The sequence below is a fragment of the Microtus oregoni genome, unplaced genomic scaffold (genome assembly GCF_018167655.1).
Source record: "Microtus oregoni isolate MIOR12 unplaced genomic scaffold, Mior012 000046F_ref0000063, whole genome shotgun sequence".
In the NCBI taxonomy this organism is placed as follows: domain Eukaryota; kingdom Metazoa; phylum Chordata; class Mammalia; order Rodentia; family Cricetidae; genus Microtus; species Microtus oregoni.
Window position 1 is genome coordinate 180,031 of NW_024543220.1, and position 20,206 is coordinate 200,236.

The following is a 20,206-nucleotide window of genomic DNA, read 5'->3' on the forward strand; positions in this document are numbered from 1 at the left end:
TAGTGACAGGAACACCTAGCAGCTTGTGGAAGACATTAGGGAGCTGGTAGAGCTCAGGCCTTCAAAGTCAGTGTCACACTGGGGAGCAAGACGTGACAGGATGTTCCAGTGGTGTGATGTTGGTACGTGATGGTGTTGGCACCCAACTCATTTCTCTTTATTCACACCAGGATCCCAGCCCATGGAATGGTCCAATCGCATTGAGAGTGGGTCTTTCCACATCAACCCAGCCTAGAAACTCCCTCACAGATACACCCAGAGGTCCCTCTCTTTTTCTCCCTCTTTTTTTTCTTTCTTTCTTTTAATTTTGGTGTTTTGAGACAGGGTTTCTCTGTGTAACAGTTTTGGCTGTCCTAGAACTCGACTTATAAGCCAGGATAGACTCAAATTCACAGAAGTCCTTCTGCCTCCCAAGTGCTGGAATTAAAGGCATGTGCCACTGCCGCCCAGCTTCTTTCTCAAGTTTAAAGTACTGTGGTTAACTGGATGGGTGGTGGTGGTACATGTCTTTAATCCCAGCACTCAGGAAGCAGAGGCAGGTGGATCTCTTGAGTTCAAGGCCTGCCTGGCCTACAGAGCTAGTTCCAGGACAGCTTGTGCTGTTACACAAAGAAACTGTCTCAAAAAACAAAGGAGACTCTTTTTTATTTATTTGTGCAGTATCCTGCCTTGTAGGACAGAAGAGGGCACCAGATCTTATTATAGGTGGTTGTGAGCCACCATGTGGTTGCTGGGAATTGAACTCAGGACCTCCAGAAGAGCAATCAGTGCTCTTAACCACTGAGCCATCTCTCCAGCCCCAAAAGAGACTCTTGAAATTGAACTGAATGCATTTTGCATTATGAGTTAGCCATAGGCTGGGTGTGTTAGCATACAATCTCTGTACTTGGGGAGAGTTGCCCAAGAACTTGAGGCCACTGTGGACCACACAGTAAGATCCAGACCAACCAGGGTTACACAGAGAGATCTTGCCATGCGTCTTCAGGGGACTTGTGACAGGAATGCCCCACTTTGAATCTGAAATGCCTGTTACCAGTTTGTTTCCAGCTGGTAGTGCTGGGTTTGGGGGCTGGGGGAACTTTCGGAGGTAGAGCCTGGACTGTGGAGGTATGTCAGCAGTGATACAGGCCTTTGAAACCTGTTCCCACCCCTGGCTCCAGCTTCTGTGGACTGGGCAGCTCCGCCAGGTGCAGCCCTCTGACATCACGAGCCCGGTAACTCTTGCCTCCTTGAAGTAATTTCTGTCAGATGTTCTGGTCACACCAAAGGAAAAGCAATGGATACGGCTCCAGACAGCTCTACCACAGGACACCAAGTTACTTGGTCTCCCTGGCACAGACCCAGGGTCTCGGAGAGCTGCAGTTCAGAGCTACGAGCCTGCCTTCTTCCAAACCCCCACAGCTGAAGTCTGGGTGGTCGTCGTTGTCCTCTGGGGACCTGAGGTGGGGTGAGGTGAGGGAGGAGAAAGAAGACACTCAGCTGCTGGGCCCCCACTCCTGGACAGGACGGGCACTGCAGCAGCCACTGCACATGGGCAAGGAATATCTGCAAAGAAGCCTGGCAATGTCCCCCACTGGTCATCTACATGGCACATGTGTTCCTAAGCCACAGACCTTGTATCTGAAAAGTAGACATGACAGTTCTGCCTGGGTGAATGGGTTGGGGACCCACACCAGGGTTGGAGTGACAAAGATACAACAATGCTAGCACTAGCCCCCCTTGGCTGGGTGGAGCAGAAGGAGGCTATAGTACATCAGAGGAGAGAACCCAGTTACTCACAGTTGGGATGGCAAGGGGACCCCATCAATCCAGTGCCAGCCTTCAGGGCCTCGTTGGGCCCCCACCCAGGAGTCTTTGGTAATCTGGTATTTTCTTAGGAAGTCCTGAGGGAGAAAAGCAAGCAGCTGTTCTTTGCACAGCATGGCTTACAAGGGCACCCATTTCCCGAGGCCTTTGCAGGATCCCAACATGCCCCTCCAGGAAGGAATCTGATGTGGGAGTGATTTCTTATTAATAAAGAAACTGCCTAGACCCATTTGATAGGCCAACCCTTAGGTAGGCGGAGTAAACAGAATGGAATGCTGGGAGAAAGAAGCTGAGTCAGGGAGTCGCCATGATTCTCCCACTCCAGACAGACGCAGGTTAAGATCTTTCCTGGTAAGCCAGCTCGTGGGCTACACAGATTAATAAAAATGGGTTAGATCAATATGTAAGAGCTAGCCAATAAGAAACTGAAACTAATGGGTCAGGCAGTGTTTAAAAGAATACAGTTTCTGTATAATTATTTCGGGTAAAGCTAGCCGGGTGGCGGGACACAGCCTCGCCGCTCTGTATTTCAACAGAATGGCGCCCGACGTGATGGACTAAATCCACTTAAAAACCTGAGAAGGCTTAAAAATAAGGGAGAGAGACTTTAACACAAATTTTTGCTGTTTGTTGGTGGCGTGCTGTAGAGAGATTTCCTGATTCGGCAACAGCAACAAAAAAAAAAAAAAAGCTGCGTCATTTTAAAGTGCGGCTTCTTGGGACTGTGCCGCCAGTGCAAACTCTGGCTTTAAAGCATTTCAATGGATTTTATGGGACTGGATGTTTGTGTTCCCGCTTGGGATCAGAAGGAGAGTGCTCTCAGCGCTCCCCGCCTGCACCTGGGCAGATGGCAGAATCAGGCTTAGGCAGGCGGAAGAGCATGGTGAAAGAGACGTGTTTTCAGACTGCGCAGTGCTCTGCGTGTCAGATTTGGTTGTAACTTGGATAAAAAGAGTTTCTGTGCTGCATGCTCAGTCTCAAAATTAAACTACTGAGTGCGGCTCCAATGAGGACTTGCTGTGTGCCTGGAACTGTGCACAGCTCAGGGGCACCAAATGGATCTGAGGCAGGAGCTGCTCGGCTCTGCCATGATGAACTGTGCTGGTCTCAGGCAGGAACTACCGTAATTACCATAAAAACAGCTTAGTTAAGGTTTAGACTGGGCAGGAAACAGGCTGTACCTTATTACCGTATTACCTGTACATGGTTCAACTTAAGTTTTTAAGAACTGCTTAACATTTTAAGAAATGCTCCTGGATAGTAAAAAAATGTTAGAGATTCACAATAAAACAGATTCAGACATAAAATACCACACTGTTGGATAAATATACGTAGGCTTGAGAGAGAGAAGAAAAAGAATATAGAGAATAAAGTTAATGGTTTAAAAAAAAAAAGGTAAAGTCTTTAAAGAGACAGAGTACAGATAGTTAAGAGATTAAAAAAATAAAGAAAAATAAGCCACGTAAAAATGAAAAATTCACAGAGAGTCTGGATTATGTACATTGTACTTTCTTTAAAATTTTTGACTGTGAAGGAGCTAAGTACAGAGAGACATTTCATTACATGGGCTGCCAAGCTAAACCAGGATGGATATAAGGGTATTACGATTTCAAAATTTGGGTCTAAGGATATGATGCTTTGGAAAGGGTCTTCTTTTGTTTTCACAGAGGACCAGACCCTGTGGATTTCTTCTATCCCAATTTGGTATGATAGACCACGACCTCCTGAAAAGTTCCTGTGAACACCATCAAAAAATTACTTTACTCAACTGGCAACTGAGATAAACCTGACACACAGGTTACACCCTAAATGATCTGATTAACAGCGCCCCCATTCAGCAGGAAGCAGTTTGGAGAGAAAAAACTGCGCCCATGTTCCCAAAATATTGTTTGTAAATGTTCTTTTACATTTAAAGGGGGAAATGATATAGGTATGAGTAATTTGCATTGGTGTGGATTTTACAGTCAATTTTGTTATATGTATATGTATTTCTGATCTTGATTAAGGTATTGTGATTGTGTAGTTCATTTAAAAATGTAATGTATAATTAAGAAATATAGGTTAATGGTTAATCATCAATAATAGTCAATCTTGTAGTCATGTTAGTTAGATTTTCTAGATATATAGAGATACATTTCAGTTAGATAGACATTCTTCATATCTTTCAAAGACTGCAGAATATGGCATTTAATGTTTTAATAACTTAGGACTTTTCATGACAATGAGACATATCTGCTCCTGGTGGCACCAATCTACTTCGAGGGAAGATGGGCATCGAAGAGGATCCTTATGGAGTTGGATAGCCATTTGGACAAGAAACTGCTCTTGCCTGGACTGTTGCATAAAATGGACACAGAGAACCCGCAGAGAGAGGACTGCTGAACTTGCCTAAAGGTGAGACGGTCTTTTGGGGTTCATGACTCATGAAAGAGTCTGCGAGACATTCTACAGGACACAGCAGATAGTGACTGAACTGTCTTTGAAATTTCCTGCTTCATGGAAATGTCTGCTGGATACTATGGGCCTGAAGGCTGAAGATGGATGCCCCAAGCATACAAAAGAACTTTGGGTGACTATCCAGGCAGCAAGATGTCTCTGTCATTTCTAGAGTTTTCTTATTTCTTGTTTACTTAGGTAGTATTATATCCTTCTGGAGTCTTTGATGGAGTTGAAGAATGAATAGATAGTTATTGTTTTCCTTAGTTATGATAAAAGATAAAATAGATATAAATATTGTAACTGTAATTCTTGCTTGATAACTGTTTTGCTATATGTAATTTTACTATGTTAAAGTTAAAGCCTTTCTTTTTTGTTTAAACAGAAAAAGGGGAAATGATGTGGGAGTGATTTCTTATTAATAAAGAAACTGCCTAGACCCATTTGATAGGCCAACCCTTAGGTAGGCGGAGTAAACAGAATGGAATGCTGGGAGAAAGAAGCTGAGTCAGGGAGTCGCCATGATTCTCCCACTCCAGACAGACGCAGGTTAAGATCTTTCCTGGTAAGCCAGCTCGTGGGCTACACAGATTAATAAAAATGGGTTAGATCAATATGTAAGAGCTAGCCAATAAGAAACTGAAACTAATGGGTCAGGCAGTGTTTAAAAGAATACAGTTTCTGTATAATTATTTCGGGTAAAGCTAGCCGGGTGGCGGGACACAGCCTCGCCGCTCTGTATTTCAACAGGAATCAGCTCAAAGATCTTGCCATGTAGAATATCTGTAATTATGGAAGTTGACCTGGATGCTCACTGGTAACCTGGTCCCCTCTGTAGACTTGGGGACCAGAAATGAGAGCGATGCCATCTCAAGAGGATATGACAGTCACCACACAATGGGGGACTCAAGCAGCTCAGAGGAGAGAAAGAGACCCTGGGCCAAGTTGGGAGACCCAAGCATGCCCAGGCATCAGCCAGTAGCCAGGAAGGGTTGGCTCATGGGGACAGGGGTTGATTAAGGTGTAGAGGAGTATGGGACAGATTAATGTTGCAGTCTCCTACAAGAGCAAAATTATCTTGCACTGGATCAATAGTATTAAAGCCACCACAAAGGTGAGTCTGGGGCTGGGCATGGGCCTGAGGTTAAAAGGCTTGCTGCCTGGCCTGGTGAGCTGAGTTCAATCCCCGAGACACACAGTGAAGGACTGAACCAACTCCTCTGACCTCCACACATACACTGTAGTGGGTGCATGTGTGTGTCCCCCACTCAAATAATCAGTACACTAAAATGTGGCATGACCTTGGCAATAAGAAACAGCCAGCGGTGCTGATGCACGCCTTTAATCTTCGTACTCAGGAGGCTATGAGTTTGAGGTCTACGGAATAAGTTCCAGGATAGCCAGGGCTTCGGAGAAACCTTACCTTGGTGAAAAACCAAACCAAAATGTGTGCATGAATATTGACTTAAGGAGTAATAGAATCCAAAAGGAGTTATGATAGGGCTAGCAAAGAGAAATGTCCTTCTAAATACTGGTCCTTGATTATTCTTGCTTGCTTTTGAAACAGTCTCTCACAATGTAGCCTTGCCTGGCCTGAAACTCCAGATTACTTGGTAAATGGGGTCACCACATCACCACATTTAGCTGGCCTCCAGTCTCCCGTCTCCACTTTCTAAGGGATAGGGGTTGCAGGAGTGTCTGCCGTATACACCTTTATATTACTTTTTAACAGTAAATCCAAATAGCTTTGGTGGTCTGAATGAGAATGGCCCCCACAGGCTCATAGATTTGAATGCTTGGTCCCCAGTTAATGGACTGCTTGGGAAGGATCAGGAAGGGTGTCCTTGATGGAAGAGGTCTAGTCTGTTTTGGAAGTGTATCGCTGGAGGAGGATTTTGAAATCTTACAAGCCCACGCCATGCCCAGTGTCTCTCTCTGTCCATTGTCATGCTTGTCTGCTTCCCACCATGATCATGGACAACCCTCGGAAATCGTAAACAGGCCCCTAATTAAATGCTTTCTTTTATATAAGAGCTGCCTTAGCTGGGTGATGGTGGCACTCACCTTTAATCCCAGCACTCAGGAGGCAGAAGTGGGAGGATCTGTTCCAGGACAGGCACCAAAGCTACAGAGAAACCCTGTCTCAAAAAAAAAAAAAAAAAAGGAAAAGTGCTTGCCTTAGGGCTGGAGAGATGGTTCAGAGGTTAACAGCAATGATTGCTCTTTCAGAGATCTTTTTTTTTTTTTTTTGGTTTTTGGAGACAGGGTTTCTCTGTGGCTTTGGTGCCTGTCCTGGAACTAGCTCTGTAGACCAGGCTGGTCTCGAACTCACAAGAGATCCACCTGCCTCTGCCTCCCGAGTGCTGGGATTAAAGGCGTGCGCCACCACCGCCCGGCTCTTTCAGAGATCTTGAGTTCAATTCCCAGCAATTATGTGGCTCAGAACCATCTAAAATGGGATCTGGTGCCCTCTTCTGGTGTGCAGGCAGAACACTGTATACATAAAAAATAATTTTTAAAAAAAGAGATGCCTTGATCATTGTGTGTCTTCATGCAATAGATCAGCAACTAAGACAACTAAAAAAGAAAAAGAAACACGCACACACTTAAGGATTTTGTGTTTATGTATGTTCATGCATGTGCAGATGAAAAACAGAACAAGTCAAATCATTTAAGTATCATAAAGAACACATTATGATATGATTGTGTTCAGAGCACTGATCCTTCGGTTAGATTGTACAAATGCTTGATCTCAAGCTGCTCCAAACTGGATGGCTAAACACACCTTTGCCCCCAGATGGAGGAGGGTCCAAGGTCACTGTGGGTTGAATGCGTCTGATCTGTCTGAGGGCAGGGCCAGGCTGTCTGGTGGCAGTTAGGACACTGGCTGGCTGTTTCAGGAGGCATTAGCATAGGGCTTAGCTGGCGAACCCACACTTGCTGGTCTTGCCCCAGCTTCACGCACTCTCTAGGGACCCACTTCTGGACCTAACCATGTCTCCACTGTTTCTATTCTGCAGATGCAGCCAGGCTGGGTGGGGCTTTGATGCAGGGAACTGGGCTGGTTTCTCGGCTTAGACTGCTCTGATTTAAGCTCTAAGTTCTCCATCAGTGCTCAGGTCTGAACCCAGGGAGGTCCTTGGGTCCCTAGAGGTGTACCCTTGAAGAAGCTGTAAGTTTATCTCTGCTTCCTGGCTTATAGTAGAACCCTTCACTCCTGCCTGCCACCACCTGCCACCCATACTAGAACTGAACTGATATGGGCAACCATGCCCTTCAACTTCTGAAGCTGAGCTAAGCGGATGTTTTCTCGTTATAAAATTAGCTATGGAGGTGAAGAAAAGGCTTAACTGGTAAAGAGCTCGACACACGAACACGAGAAGCAGAGTTTGATCTCTAGCACCTACATACTGAGCCAGGCAGGTGTCAGGGGGCTCACTGGCCATTCAGCCCACTCAAACTGGTGCGCCCCAGGTCCCAGTGAGACCCCTGGCATCCGCACGCAAGAACACACCCACGGCTACACATCCACACGTGCTTGTGTCAGCCTGACACCAACAGAGACATAGCTGGGGGGATCTTGATTGAGAAGATGCCCCCCCCAAGAGTGGTCTCTAGGCAAGTCTGTGGGGGAGATGTTCTTGATTAATAATGGCCCCTGTGGTGGCTAGTCTTGGTTGTCAACTTGACATCTGAAATGAACTAAAACGCAAATCTGGGCACATCTGTGAGGGAATTTTTCTTTTTTTTTTTAATTTATTTATTTATTATGTATACAATATTCTGTGTGTGTGTATGGCCAGAAGAGGGCATTACAGATGGTTGTGAGCCACCATGTGGTTGCTGGGAATTGAACTCAGGACCTTTGGAAGAGCAGGCAATGCTCTTAACCTCTGAGCCATCTCTCCAGCCCAGGGAATTTTTCTTAATTAAATCATTTGAAGTGGGAAATCCCACTTCTGATCTGGATCTTTGAGGTGGGAAGATCGACCTTTAATCTGGGTCACAGCTTTAGCTGGAAGTCTATATAACATGGAAGAAGGAAGCTTGCTCTCTTTGTTTGCTCTGGTTAGCAAGGCCATTCCTTTGTTGACATTAGAGCCTACTTCTTTGGGATTCCAGCAAATACTGAAGACCAGCTGGGACATTCAGCTTCATGGGCTAAACTATGGGATTCCTGGACCTTCCTTTAAAAGACAGCCATTGAGCCGGGAGGCGGTGGTGCACGCCTTTAATCCCAGCACTTGAGAGGGAGATCTCTGTGAGTTCGAGGCCAGCCTGGTCTACAAGAGCTAGTTCCAGGCCAGGCCCCAAAGCTACAGAGAAACCCTGCCTCAAAAAACAAAAACAAAAGCACAGTCATTGTTGGATTAGCTGGACCACAGCCTGTAAGCCACTCGAATAAATCCCTTTATGTAAACAGAAAGTGTGTGTGTGTGTGTGTAATTCATTCTATAAGTGCTGTTACTCAAGAGAACCCTGGTACAGGCTTGTGAGAAAGCAGGCGAAAGGGCTAGAGAATGGCTCAGAGGTTAAGAGCACTGGCTGCTCTTCCAGAGGACCTGGGTTCAATTCCCAGCACCCATGGCAGCTCATGACTGTGACTCCAGTTCCAGGGGATCTGACACCCTCACACAGACATACATGAAGGCAAAACATCAATGCATATAAAATAAAAGTAAATAATTATATATATATAACCAGTCTAGTGAAGCCTTTGCTTCCCTGGGACAATTTATGCTGGTCAGCAAGGGCTGTGACTAAGAAGAGACCGGCATCACTGAGGCAAACCTTCTGGGACGTGTTTCCTTGGGGTCAGCCACAGAGGCTGTGGTCCAGAGGGGACCAAGGCTCGGGCTTATGCTGGTAGCTAAACCTAGTGATGTGTAAGAGTTTCCCAGGTGGTGCTGGTTTGGGAGGCACAAAGAGGTCACCAGCAGCTGAGGCTTGCTTTTTCAGAGGAGCTGAATTTGGTTCCCAGCATCTCTATCAGGTGACGCTCACAGCCCTCTGCAATTCCAGCTCCTGGGCCCTGTACTCACATGCAGACACACTCACACATCAACAAAAATACATCTTTTCAGCTGAGTGTGGTGGGGAATGCCTTGAATTCTAGCACCTAGGACACAGAGGCAGAGGCAGGTGGACCTCTGAATCTGAACCAGCCTGGTTTACATAGAGAGTTCCAGGCCAGCCAGGACTACATAGCGAGACTGTCTTTTAGAAAAAGAAAAGAAAGAGGATTGTTTATGGTCACAAGGCACTAAGTAATTTCTGAGATACTTTGTTCCCCAGCACTTACAGCCAATCCCTGACACTTACACACCAATAAACATGCTGTATTTTCTTTTTCGAGACAGAGTTTCTCTGGCTGTCCTAGAATTCAATCTGTGGACCAGGTTGGCCTTGAACTCACAGAGGTACGTCTGCCTCTGCCTCTGGGTGCTGGGATTAAAGGCATGCGCCACCACAGCCCTGCTCATGCCGTCTTTCTATACCACATCCTGAGAGGGCCCATGGGTCTCTCCCAGCAAGCCTGCCTCTACTGTTAACTGGCTAAGTAACCCAGGCTGTCCTAGCTCTGCCTTCTTAGAAGGAAACCCTTGGACACCTGATATCTGGTCCCTGTGCATGTGACTTTAGCCCTTTGGGGCCTTGGTGACTCTAATAGCATGAAAGACTTGATCTAGAGATTTCTTCCAGGGCTAAAATTCAAGGACCTGGGATGGCACATCCCTCTTCGAGCCAGCCTTTCTTACCTGGGTGTGGCCCAGCAGGGGCAGCGTGGCATGGTGGGCCGAGCAAAATGCTTGGCTGCCCTTCCAGTCTTGGGCTTCTTCCGAGAGGTAGTAACAGTGTTCCTGAGACCACAGCCAGTCTTGAGGGCATGGCTGGCACCTGGTTCCTGAAAGCAGAGATCTGTGGGTCAAGGAGAGATTCTAAGGAGCTGTGCCTGAATACACGGAAAAAACAAAACCCGGCCATGACCTCTGCTAAGGGAGTGAATCTATGGGTAGGGAGCTGGTGAGCTTCGAGGTGGGAAAGAGGGTGGCAGAGAGACCCTTAGGAAGGTTGTACAGCCTGCACTGTGAGAAGCTCCCCTGGAGAGGGGCCACAAGCTATGGCCAAAGGGAGGAAAGGGCCAAGCTTTCTTCAGGCTGCACATTGCTCTCTCTGGTCTCAAAGGTGCTTCAAGGACACAGGGTAGGGACGGGATATTATGATATCTCTAATACCATACCACCTCTCGAGGCCAGTGCCACAATGGCTACAGTGCAGAAAGCCAGGAACACAGCCATGACCACCAGAGCCCAGCGCAGGGACTTCATGTACAGGGGCAGCCCTGGAAAGGGAACAGAAAGGCAAGTTATGAGACCACCACCACGACATTCGACACAAAAGCCACACTAGCCTCCGCCCACCCCACCCTGGCACCATCTCCATGGTCACCCAGGCAAAGCACTTGGGTTAGATCGGAGCTTCATACTGAGGAGACGTGCTGGAATATGCTCTGCCTCCTTCTCACATGCTAGGAGATAAAGGCTCTGGAAAATGCAGCAAGCGATGCACACACACCATGTGGTGTGCCTGTGTGCCAGACAGAAGTGTAGCTGCCACAGCTGTGGATGAGGGGGAGAGAATCCAGAACACCACGGGCACTGTGTCACAGAAGAAGGAGCAGGGGCTCGACCGCAGCTCTACAAGGTCAAAGCCAGTCAAGGTCAAGTCCTGACTCTACACGATTTTTTATCAAAATCTCAGCTGCCTTTCTAGTCTCTAGAAGTGAAGACGGGGGAAAGTGAAGGAGGCGCCATGGAGCCGCCAGAGGAGAAAGACGCAAGCTGTCAGCTGGAACCTTGCTGGTAGGCCACAAGCCTCATGGTAAAATATAAAATAATAGAAACGGGTTAATTTAAGATGTCAGAGCTAGCTAGAAATATGCTTAAGTGATTGGCCAAGCAGTGATTTAACTAACATAGTTCCTGAGAGATTATTTCTGGGAAATGAACGAGTGGCCTCTGACCACAGGGGCAGACTCCGTTCTCCACAGCCGTGGGTGGTCAGCAGCCATGGGCCTGGTCTAGGGCTCAAAGGCCAAGGGCACCCGGTAGAGGGGCTGCAGGCAGGGAATGAGTATGAGGGGCGGAGAAAGGACACAGCCACCTGGTTTCTGTTATCCTGCCTTTAGGGGTTTTGTTTTGTTTGAAGCAGAGTCTCTCTGTTAGAGGTTCTCAGCCTTCCTAACACTGAGACCCTTTAATACAGTGACCCCAACTGTAAAATTATTTTTGTTGCTACTTCATAACTGTCATTTTGCTACTTTTATGAATCTTTTTTTTTTTTTTTTTTTTTTTTTAAACTAATTTTATTTTTATTTATTTTTAAAGATTTATTTATTATGCATACAGCATTTTCCCTACATATATGCTGCAGACCAGAAGAGGGCACCAGATCTCATTACAGATGGTTGTGATCCACCATGTGGTTGCTGGGAATTGAACTCAAGACCTCTGGAAGAGCAGTCAGTGCTCTTAACCTCTGAGCCATCTCTCCAGCCCCTACTTTTATGAATCTTAATATAAATATCTGTTTTCTGATGGTCTTGGGTGACCCCTGTGACCCACAGATTGAGAACCATTGCACTATGGAGTCCTGACTGTCCTGGAACTCACTCTGTAGACCAGGCTGGCCTTAAACTCACAGAGATCTGCCTGCCTCTGCTTGCCAAGTACTGGGCTTAAAGGCGTGCGCCACCTCACCCAGCTGTCCTTCCATTTTGAGACAGGTCCTAAACTCAGGTAATCCTCCCACCTCAGCCTCTCAAGGAGCTGGGATTACAGGCTGTGACCAAGGCCAGCAGATGGCTCAACAGGGCCTGATGTTTCATCTCTGGAACCCGCACAGTAGAAAGAGAAAGCCCACTCCCACAAGTTGTCCCCTGACCTTCACACTGCATGTGTGTCACCGACCACCAATAAATAAATAAATATATATGTAAATTTTAAGAAGTTGCCATCATGCCTGGCCCAAGCCCCGCCTTTAAATGCTGCGTGTCATCCTGACAGTGAGGACGACGGTATCTTAGTTCCTATTCCTATTGCTGTGATAACACACCCTGACAAAAGTGACTTAGGGAGAAAGGGCTGATTGCGGCTCACAGTTCAAGTGTACTGTCCTGGCGGGGAAGTCAAGGCAACAGTAGCTGGAAGCAGCTGGTCACATGACTTCCACAAGATGGAAACAGTGAGGGATGGATGCATCCCTAGTGCAGTTGGCCACCCCATTTTATACAGTCCAAGACCCGCGGCATAGGGAATGGTTCTGCCCACAGTTAACATGGGATTTCCCACATCAGTGAACACAATCAGAGAAACCATCCCCACAGGCCTCCCAGAGGTCCATCTCCCTGCCTGAATCTAGATTCCACCAAGCTGACGAATCCATTAGCCTACACACCTGGAAAGTTGGAGCGACAGAGGGAGAAGCTGTGGGGGAAAGCAGCAGCAGCAGCGGCAGCCGCCAGGTCGGTGCTTCAGCAGAGGCGCAGGCGCGATGGAAGCCACAAAGCCCTCCGAAACCAGATCTCTCCGGACACGAGAGCACCGAGGGCTGCGGCCTCCTAGAATCTGGCTGTGAGGCCATCGGGGTCATTCGCTTCTCAGAGATGAGGGACAGCAATGGGTGTGTGGTCTTGCGAGGGTGAGGGTGGTAGGAAAGTAGTTACCGTATTTCCTCAAGCCGCAAGAAAGTCAAGACTGTTCTGCTGCGGGACTTTATCTGAAGTGAATAATTGTGCCAGGGCTGGTGGTGCACGCCTTTGATCCCAGGATTCGGGATGCAGAGGCAGGTGGAGCTCCGTGAGTTTGAGGCCAGCCTGGTCTACAGAGTGAGTTCCAGGACACCCAGAGCTTCACAGGGAAACCCTGTCTTGGAAGGTGGGGGGGGGGGGGGGAAGGGGATAAAACACTGAAAACTGTTTTTTTTTAAAATTTTTTTAAAAATTTTGTGCTGGGGAACTAACCCAGGCTCTCAAGCATGCTGAAGCAGTTGTTGACCCACTGAGTCCTAAATCCAGGCCTAGAATATTAATTTTTTTCAGATTTATTTTTAACTACATTCATGTGTGTGTTTGCTTGTACATGCCCTTGGAGACCAGAAGAAGGTGCTGGATCCCACAGAGCTGGAGTTATAGGTGGCTGTGAGCATCCCACTGTGGGTGCTGGAAAGTTCTCTTAAGTGCTGTGCCATCTCTTGAGCCTCTGTGGAATTTTTAAATACACGATTTGTCTTTTAAAGGTATTTTCCAAGATTTCTATCAACTGATAAGTAGATAATCAAAACACAATATATTCATGCCATGGAATAATATCCAGCAATAAAAACGAGGAATAATATCCAGCAATAAAAACGAAAGAACTACCAGGTTCATGCTACAGCACGTACAAACCTTGAAAGCAGGTTAACCCGAAGAAGTCAGGCAGCCAAGGATGGCGGCACAATCCTGTAGTCCCAGCATTCAGGAGGCTGAAGCAGGGACATTAGGAGTTTCAGGCCAGGGGCTGGAGAGGGCTCAAGGATTAAGAACACTGGCTGCCTTTCCAGAGCACCGACATGGCAGCTTACATGCCCTACTCCGAGCCCACGGCACACCTGGGAAACACTCATACACATAAAAGTAAATTAATTAATTAGAAAAAAGACTTTCAGGTCTGCCTGAACTACATGGGAAACCCTGTCAACAATCAAAACAGAAAGAAGCCAGATGGAAGGGTGCATGTTCTGTGAACCCAGTGACATGTATGTCCACAGAGTGTTTCGAGACAGAGAGACTGGTGGATCTGGGGGTGGATCTGGGGGTGGAAGGTTTGTTCTCAGCATGGAAAGAAAAATCTAAAACCAATTGGTGGTGGTAGCATAACCTTGAATGTGTAAAACCCCTTGAATTGCACACTGTAAGATGGCTCCTTGTATGTTCTATGAAGTGCATCTCAATACACCTGTTACCAAAAGGGGATACTTTACAAGGAAGATAAATTCACCAGCCACTGCAATTCTTGTAGCTGAACCTTTGTTTAGCTCTGATCTTCAGAAAGCAAAGCATGAAAGAAACCCAGGGGGTAAGTCCTCTTAAACCAGGCAGCGGACCCACCTAGTTCAGGCCCCTGCAGAGTTAAAGCAGAAGCCCCCACACCACCATTTTCTGTTTTGGGTTTTGAAAATAGGATTTCTATAGTCCAGCTGGCCTGGAGGTTTCTGGCCCAGACTAGCTTCAAACTTGCAACAATCCTGGAACAACTCTGGCATTCTGGGATTACGGGCTTCCCCACACATGCCACTTTTTTTTTTTTTTTTTTTAAAGATGGGGTCTCCACATGTAGCCCTCTGCTTCAGCTTTCTGGGTGCCAGGGTTGCAGGTGTAAGTCACCTTACCGGCCTACTAAACAACTCTTGGTCACACAAGTTACACAAATACACTCTCAGCTGGCAAAAACACTGGTACATCTGGGTTCCCTTAACACGTCTTCTCCCTACCCGCAGCCCTGCAGTTACTGCTAAAAGACATCATGTCCCCAAAAGAACATAAGGGGCTTATGCCAGTGGAAGGCTTAGCAGGTTCCCCTGGCCAGGGCCTCGGCTCCTCTCCATGACATGGACGTCTCCTCTGCACTGAGCTCCAAGAACATCCTTGCTTCAAAATCCTAACCACTCCCCTGAGACCCATCAAACCTAGGCCATCTTTGGAATTCTAACGCTGTCTCAGCGCCACCAAAGAGCCCTCATCGCCAACAGGCTCCCTGCCCTCTGCCCCACAGTCAGACTAACTTGTCCTCTCACTTTGTGACCGCTCCCCACTGCATGGCCACCTGGCAGTATGGACTCCCGGAGGCCAGGGGCTGGGTGGGGCAACCCTTCTCCATAGGAGGTGTGCCAATTGCAAGACAACCACGGAGATCAAACACTGTCTTCTCCCCAGAGGGATGCAGGGAGTAATAAGTTCTGACTTGTACGAATAGACAGACTGTCTGAGAAGCCACTGTGTGCCAGGTGTTGGAGAGCAGGCAAGTCGGTGCCTTTACCTTCCATCCCCCCCCAAGGATATACTTTGGAGGCCATCATGGCCCCTGTGAAGAATCCTGGGATAATAAAGCACAGTCCAGATGAGAGTGTGAGGTAGCAACCCTAAGTTCCCTTGGGGATAAGAGTCCAAGCCAAGATGTGAGGGAGAAGAGGAGGCTACAGCCCTTCACCTTTCTCAGCTTTCCCACCGCCTCTCCCTCCTGCCAGCTGCCCGAACAGTTGGTAGAACACTTGCCTGAAGCCCCAGATGTGATCCCCAGCAGCACAGAAACCAGGTGGAGTGGCACATCCCCCAAACCCCAGCAGTTCAAGGTCACTCTTCAGCTATATAGTGAGCTCGAGGCCAGCCTAGTATACCTGAGACCTTGTCTTAAAATATATCTCTCGGCCTTTGGTTCCTTCACTAACAGCTAGACAGCTCCTTCAGTACCCGCCCAAAGAAAGAAGGGACTAGACCAAGCAGCAGTATTTCCAGCCCTCTCCACAGTGGTTTGCTCCTTCTACGTACACACAGGACTGAGAAGCAGCTGACCTGGCGTCCAGCAGATCAGACTCTTGTTTACACTGCCTCTCTTGTTGAGATAACCTGCTCAACCTCCCAGGATCAAGCGCTCGGCAGAGTTCCCCAGCCAAGCAGGAGCCCACAGACCAATGTAACCCCTGTTTATTTCTCCATCTCTTCCGACGTTTTCCTTTAAGAGCTGACAATCTGCCATCCAGTCAGACACCTGGGAGAGACCTCCCCTTCTAGCTTAGCTCTATCCAACCTGTGGTCCTGCCCACCTACTCCGCCTCCTGAGCCCCCTCCTCTACCATAAATCCTGACTCTTCTCAGCCTCGAGCTGCCTCAGCCTTCCTCCATAAGACAGTCAGAGCTAATTTCTCAAGCAAATCCAGCAACGTCACTTCAGTGCTGGTTCTTCTTAGGTCACAGATTCTTGTGAGTTCGAGACCAGCCTGGTCTACAGAGCGAGTTCCAGGACAGGCTCCAAAGCCACAGAGAAACCCTGTCTCGAAAAACCAAAAAAAAAAAAAAAAAAAAAAAAAAAAAAAAAAGAATCTGCTCCTAATCCCAGGACTCGGGAGGCAGAGGGAGGATCTCTGGTATAGTTCAAGGCCAGCCTGGTCTAGGGAGCCAGTTCCAGGATAGGCTCCAAAACTACAGAGAAACCCTGTCTTGAAAAAAAAAATCTGAGCCAGGTGGTGGTAGTGCACGCCTATAATTCCAGCCCCTGGGAAGCAAGAAAAAGAATCTGATAAAGGAACTGGAGAGATGGCTCAGTGGTTAAAGAACACTGGCTGCTCGTGCAGGAAACCTGAGTTGGATTCCCGCACCCACAAGGTAGGTCTTACAACTGCTTTCAATTCCAGTTCCAGGGGATTTGATACCCTCTCCCGACCTCTGTAAGCACCAGGAACAAAAGTGGTACACAGACATACATGCAGACACTCCTACGTATAAAATAAAATTTAAAAGTAAACATGAAAAATAAATATGAAAGAATTTGGTAAAAAGCTATAGGCTGGTATACCATTGCCCCAAAGATGTCCCTAGACCTCTAGAACCCTAGAACCAGGGAATACAGGTCAGCTGATCCTGAACTGGAGGCTGTTCTGGTCCCAGCGTGATCATGAGGGTCCTTACCCATGAGGAGGGAAGCAAAGCAAGAGAGCAGAAGAACCCAGCCTAATACCACTGGCGCTGACAGCAGAGGATCTGAGCCTCCACCCCACCCCCAGAACCTCAGCGAGAGGCACAGCCCTGCTGATCCCCCCACCTTGGAGTAGGAGCCCGTGTCAGACCTCCAATGCAAGAAAATGAATTTGTTTGAGCAAGAGGCACCTAGTGTGTGGAAAACTTAGAACAGCAACGGTGAACTCATATCCTCCGCGGATAACTACTCACAGAATTCTCCACGGTCTTAGAGATCTAAGGCTCAAGCCTTCCCTCTGTCTGAGGACTCCCAGGAACGTGCTGGCTACTGTCCTGCCTTTTCATTGCCCCATATTGGGGCAGTTGACCCGCTGGGCAAGGCACTTGGCCCCTTCAGACTGGTCTTGCCAGTCTCTAATGAACCTCTACCACCCCCAACCAAGGATGGTCCCGTAGTAAACCTAAACAACAGAGCCATTCCTCACTCAGAACAACTTGTAACCTTTAGGGGGCTGGCTGGTTACTGTTTTGTCAGCTTGAGACAAGCAAGCGTCATCTGGAAAAGGGAAGCTCTCTGGAGAAAATACCTCCATCAGTTGGGCATTTTAGTATAAAGATGGATGTGGGAGGGCCAAGCCTACCGAGGGCGGAACCACGGGTGGGATGGGGGTGCAAGCGGGGGGTGGGGTGGTATAAGAAAGCAAGCCAGGAAGCAGCCTTCCTCCGTGGTTTGGTTTCAGTTCTAGCCTCCAGGCTCCTGCCTTGGCTTCCCTTGATGGACTGCAACCTATAAACCAAATAAATCTTTTTCTCCCCAAGTTGGTTTTGGTCAGTGCTTTATCACAGTAAGAGAAAGCAAACTAACACGGGGGCTTTCTTCAGTGTTTGGCTCGCTTCCCCTTCACAACCAAAATAAAACCTACGCACATCCCAGACGTCTGGCACTAGGCCAGCACAAGGTGCGCGGATGGGTGACCCTCCTCAAGGCGGGGGGGGGGGGGGGGGGGGGGGAGGGGGGGGGGAGAAGCCTCGTCCTAGGAGGCGTACCCAGGCCACGTGATTGTGAATCATTTCCCCTCACCCGAAGTTCCTTCTACTCGTACTTCTCCAAGATGCCGCTCACACTGAGAAAAAATAAGAAAGTTCCCCGGGGGAGGGGCAGGATCCTGGTTTGGTTCTTATTATTTCTGAGACGGAGAAGCAGGATGGGCTTGAGGCAGCCAGCGGGGCTCCTGGTTAGTCTGGTTCAGGGCCTGGGCACCGAGACTGCTGAGCACTCACCTATGAGCGTGATGGCCCGTGGCAGTTTCTTGCTGTCCATTCCTGCGCGCTGCAGCAGCTCGGCATCTTCTTTGCTCAGTCCGGGCTCCTGACAGCGGCAGCGACAGGTAGGTGAGCCCGGGGGGACAGCGCTGCCCTCGGCGGGGCCGATCCACTCGGTCGGGGTGGCAGCCAGTGGCGATGCACGACCCCACGTGGAGCCCGATGACGGGACTCGTGGCAGCCGCGGGAGCGTGGACGCGGAGCGGCGGGGGAAGGCGGGCGATTCTGGCACCGGCACGGTGAGGAAGCGCGTGGACGGCGCGGGCGAGGGCGAGCGGCTGCTTCCCGCCGCGCCCACGGGTTTAACGCGCACGTCTACCTGCAGCTCCATGGGCGCAAAGGACCCGGGCTCTTCTGACGCCGTCCAGGGCTGCAGCTCGGCCTTGCTGTCCCGGGGCTGCTCGGCCCACTTGGGGCTCGGCGACGGCGGCTCGCGGCTGCATGAGCCCAGGCGGCGGAAAGCGCCATAGCCCAGGCTGAGCGGCGGCAAGCGCGGGGGACCAGACCGAGCCGGAGGCTGCGGCTTCTCCTCCGAGAGCTCCCGGAGGTCGGCGTCCGCCGCCTCCCGCCCAGTCCGCTCCGGCCTCGGGATACCGTCGGGAACCCGGGGTTGCGGTGCCTCCACGGGAATCCGCAGTTGCTCCGTTTCCGGGCTTTCTAAGGGCTCCTCTGGGGACCCGGCCGCGGCCTGGCCTCCCCCAGAAGCTTCCCGGGTCCATTCCATCCCGCACGCCGAGTCCCCAGGACACGCCGAGCGCTGTAACTAGGCAGGGTTCCCAGAAACTTCGCGTAGGTCCCTGAAGTTGTCAACTTTACGCTTCTCTAAAGGACCCCTCTGTGATTGGCTGTGGTTACGAATTGGCCACGCCTCTCGGAGGTCCAGCCCCGCCTTTCCGTGGCACAGGTTGCTGGGCGGGGTTGGCGGAGCGAGTCACAGGGTGGGGTGGCTCTAAAAGCAGCCCTGGGAACCTGAGACCAGCAGATTCCCCGTCTCCTTCATCCCGAGCCCCACCCGTTCCCTGAGTTGGCTTTGTACCGCGTGTGTGGGTTCTGTTATAGATTAGGCGGGAAGCCATTGGCTAAATCCGTGTGGACAATGATTTCAGAAGTATCAGAGCAAAGGAAAGGGATGGGATGTTCTTCTAAAGAGTGGCAGAGGGTCACTGGTTGCACAATTTGGGAGAGGGTAAAAGATTCAAGTCCTGATTCCAACTCTGGAAGTGTGAAACTAACATATTTGGAGAATGAGGAATGAGCTAGGGGCCTTGGCCCACACCTTTAATCCCATCACTCTAGGGGCAAAGGAATCTGTGAGTTCAAGGCCAGTCTACTCTACGTAGGGAGCTCCAGAACAGTCAAGGTTTACACAGTGAAACCCTGTCTCACCAAAACAAACAATAACAATAACAAAAAGGAGTGAGAAATGAACGCTCATACTCCCACGAAGTGTGGGGCCCTCCGCCTGCCTGGTGAGGTAGCAATACAGATTTGTGGGGTTTTTCATTTGTTTCGCATTTTTGTTTGTCTTTTTTTTTTTTTTGAGACAATTTCTCTAGGTAGTCCTGGCTCTCTTGGAACTTGCCCTCTAGATCAGGCTAGCCTCGAACTCACAGAAGCACTGAGTGCTGGGATTAAAGGCGTGCACCACCACGCTTGGCCTGCATATGGTGTTTATTATTGTAGATTTTCTTTTAGCATTGAAGTGTGTATAGCAGGGTGTCTAACGGAGCTCTTGTGAAGCTCGGGCATCTTGAACCTGGAGTTACAGGTATTTGTGAGTCGCCTGATGTTGGTGTTGGGATTTGAACTAGATTCTTCATGATAGCGCAGCAAGTTCTTACCGTTGGACCATCATCTCTCCCGCTCCTGAATAGCCATTTAAAACACAGATTCCTTGCAGGGTCCTTC

The 20,206-nt window shown here is 48.9% G+C and overlaps 1 protein-coding gene across 1 annotated transcript; it reads right to left on the bottom strand.

Annotated features, from left to right (window-relative positions):
- Positions 1-878: 878 nt before the first annotated feature.
- On the bottom strand, positions 879-19,048 carry LOC121435607 (killer cell lectin-like receptor subfamily G member 2). The gene is made up of 5 exons (XM_041635063.1): positions 18,257-19,048; positions 10,484-10,585; positions 10,002-10,147; positions 1,780-1,883; positions 879-1,437 (listed from the first exon to the last, which is right to left on the bottom strand). Exons 1-5 carry the CDS (start codon positions 19,020-19,022, stop codon positions 1,317-1,319), a joined length of 1,239 nt encoding a protein of 412 aa, XP_041490997.1. The 5' UTR covers positions 19,023-19,048; the 3' UTR covers positions 879-1,316.
- Positions 19,049-20,206: the final 1,158 nt, after the last annotated feature.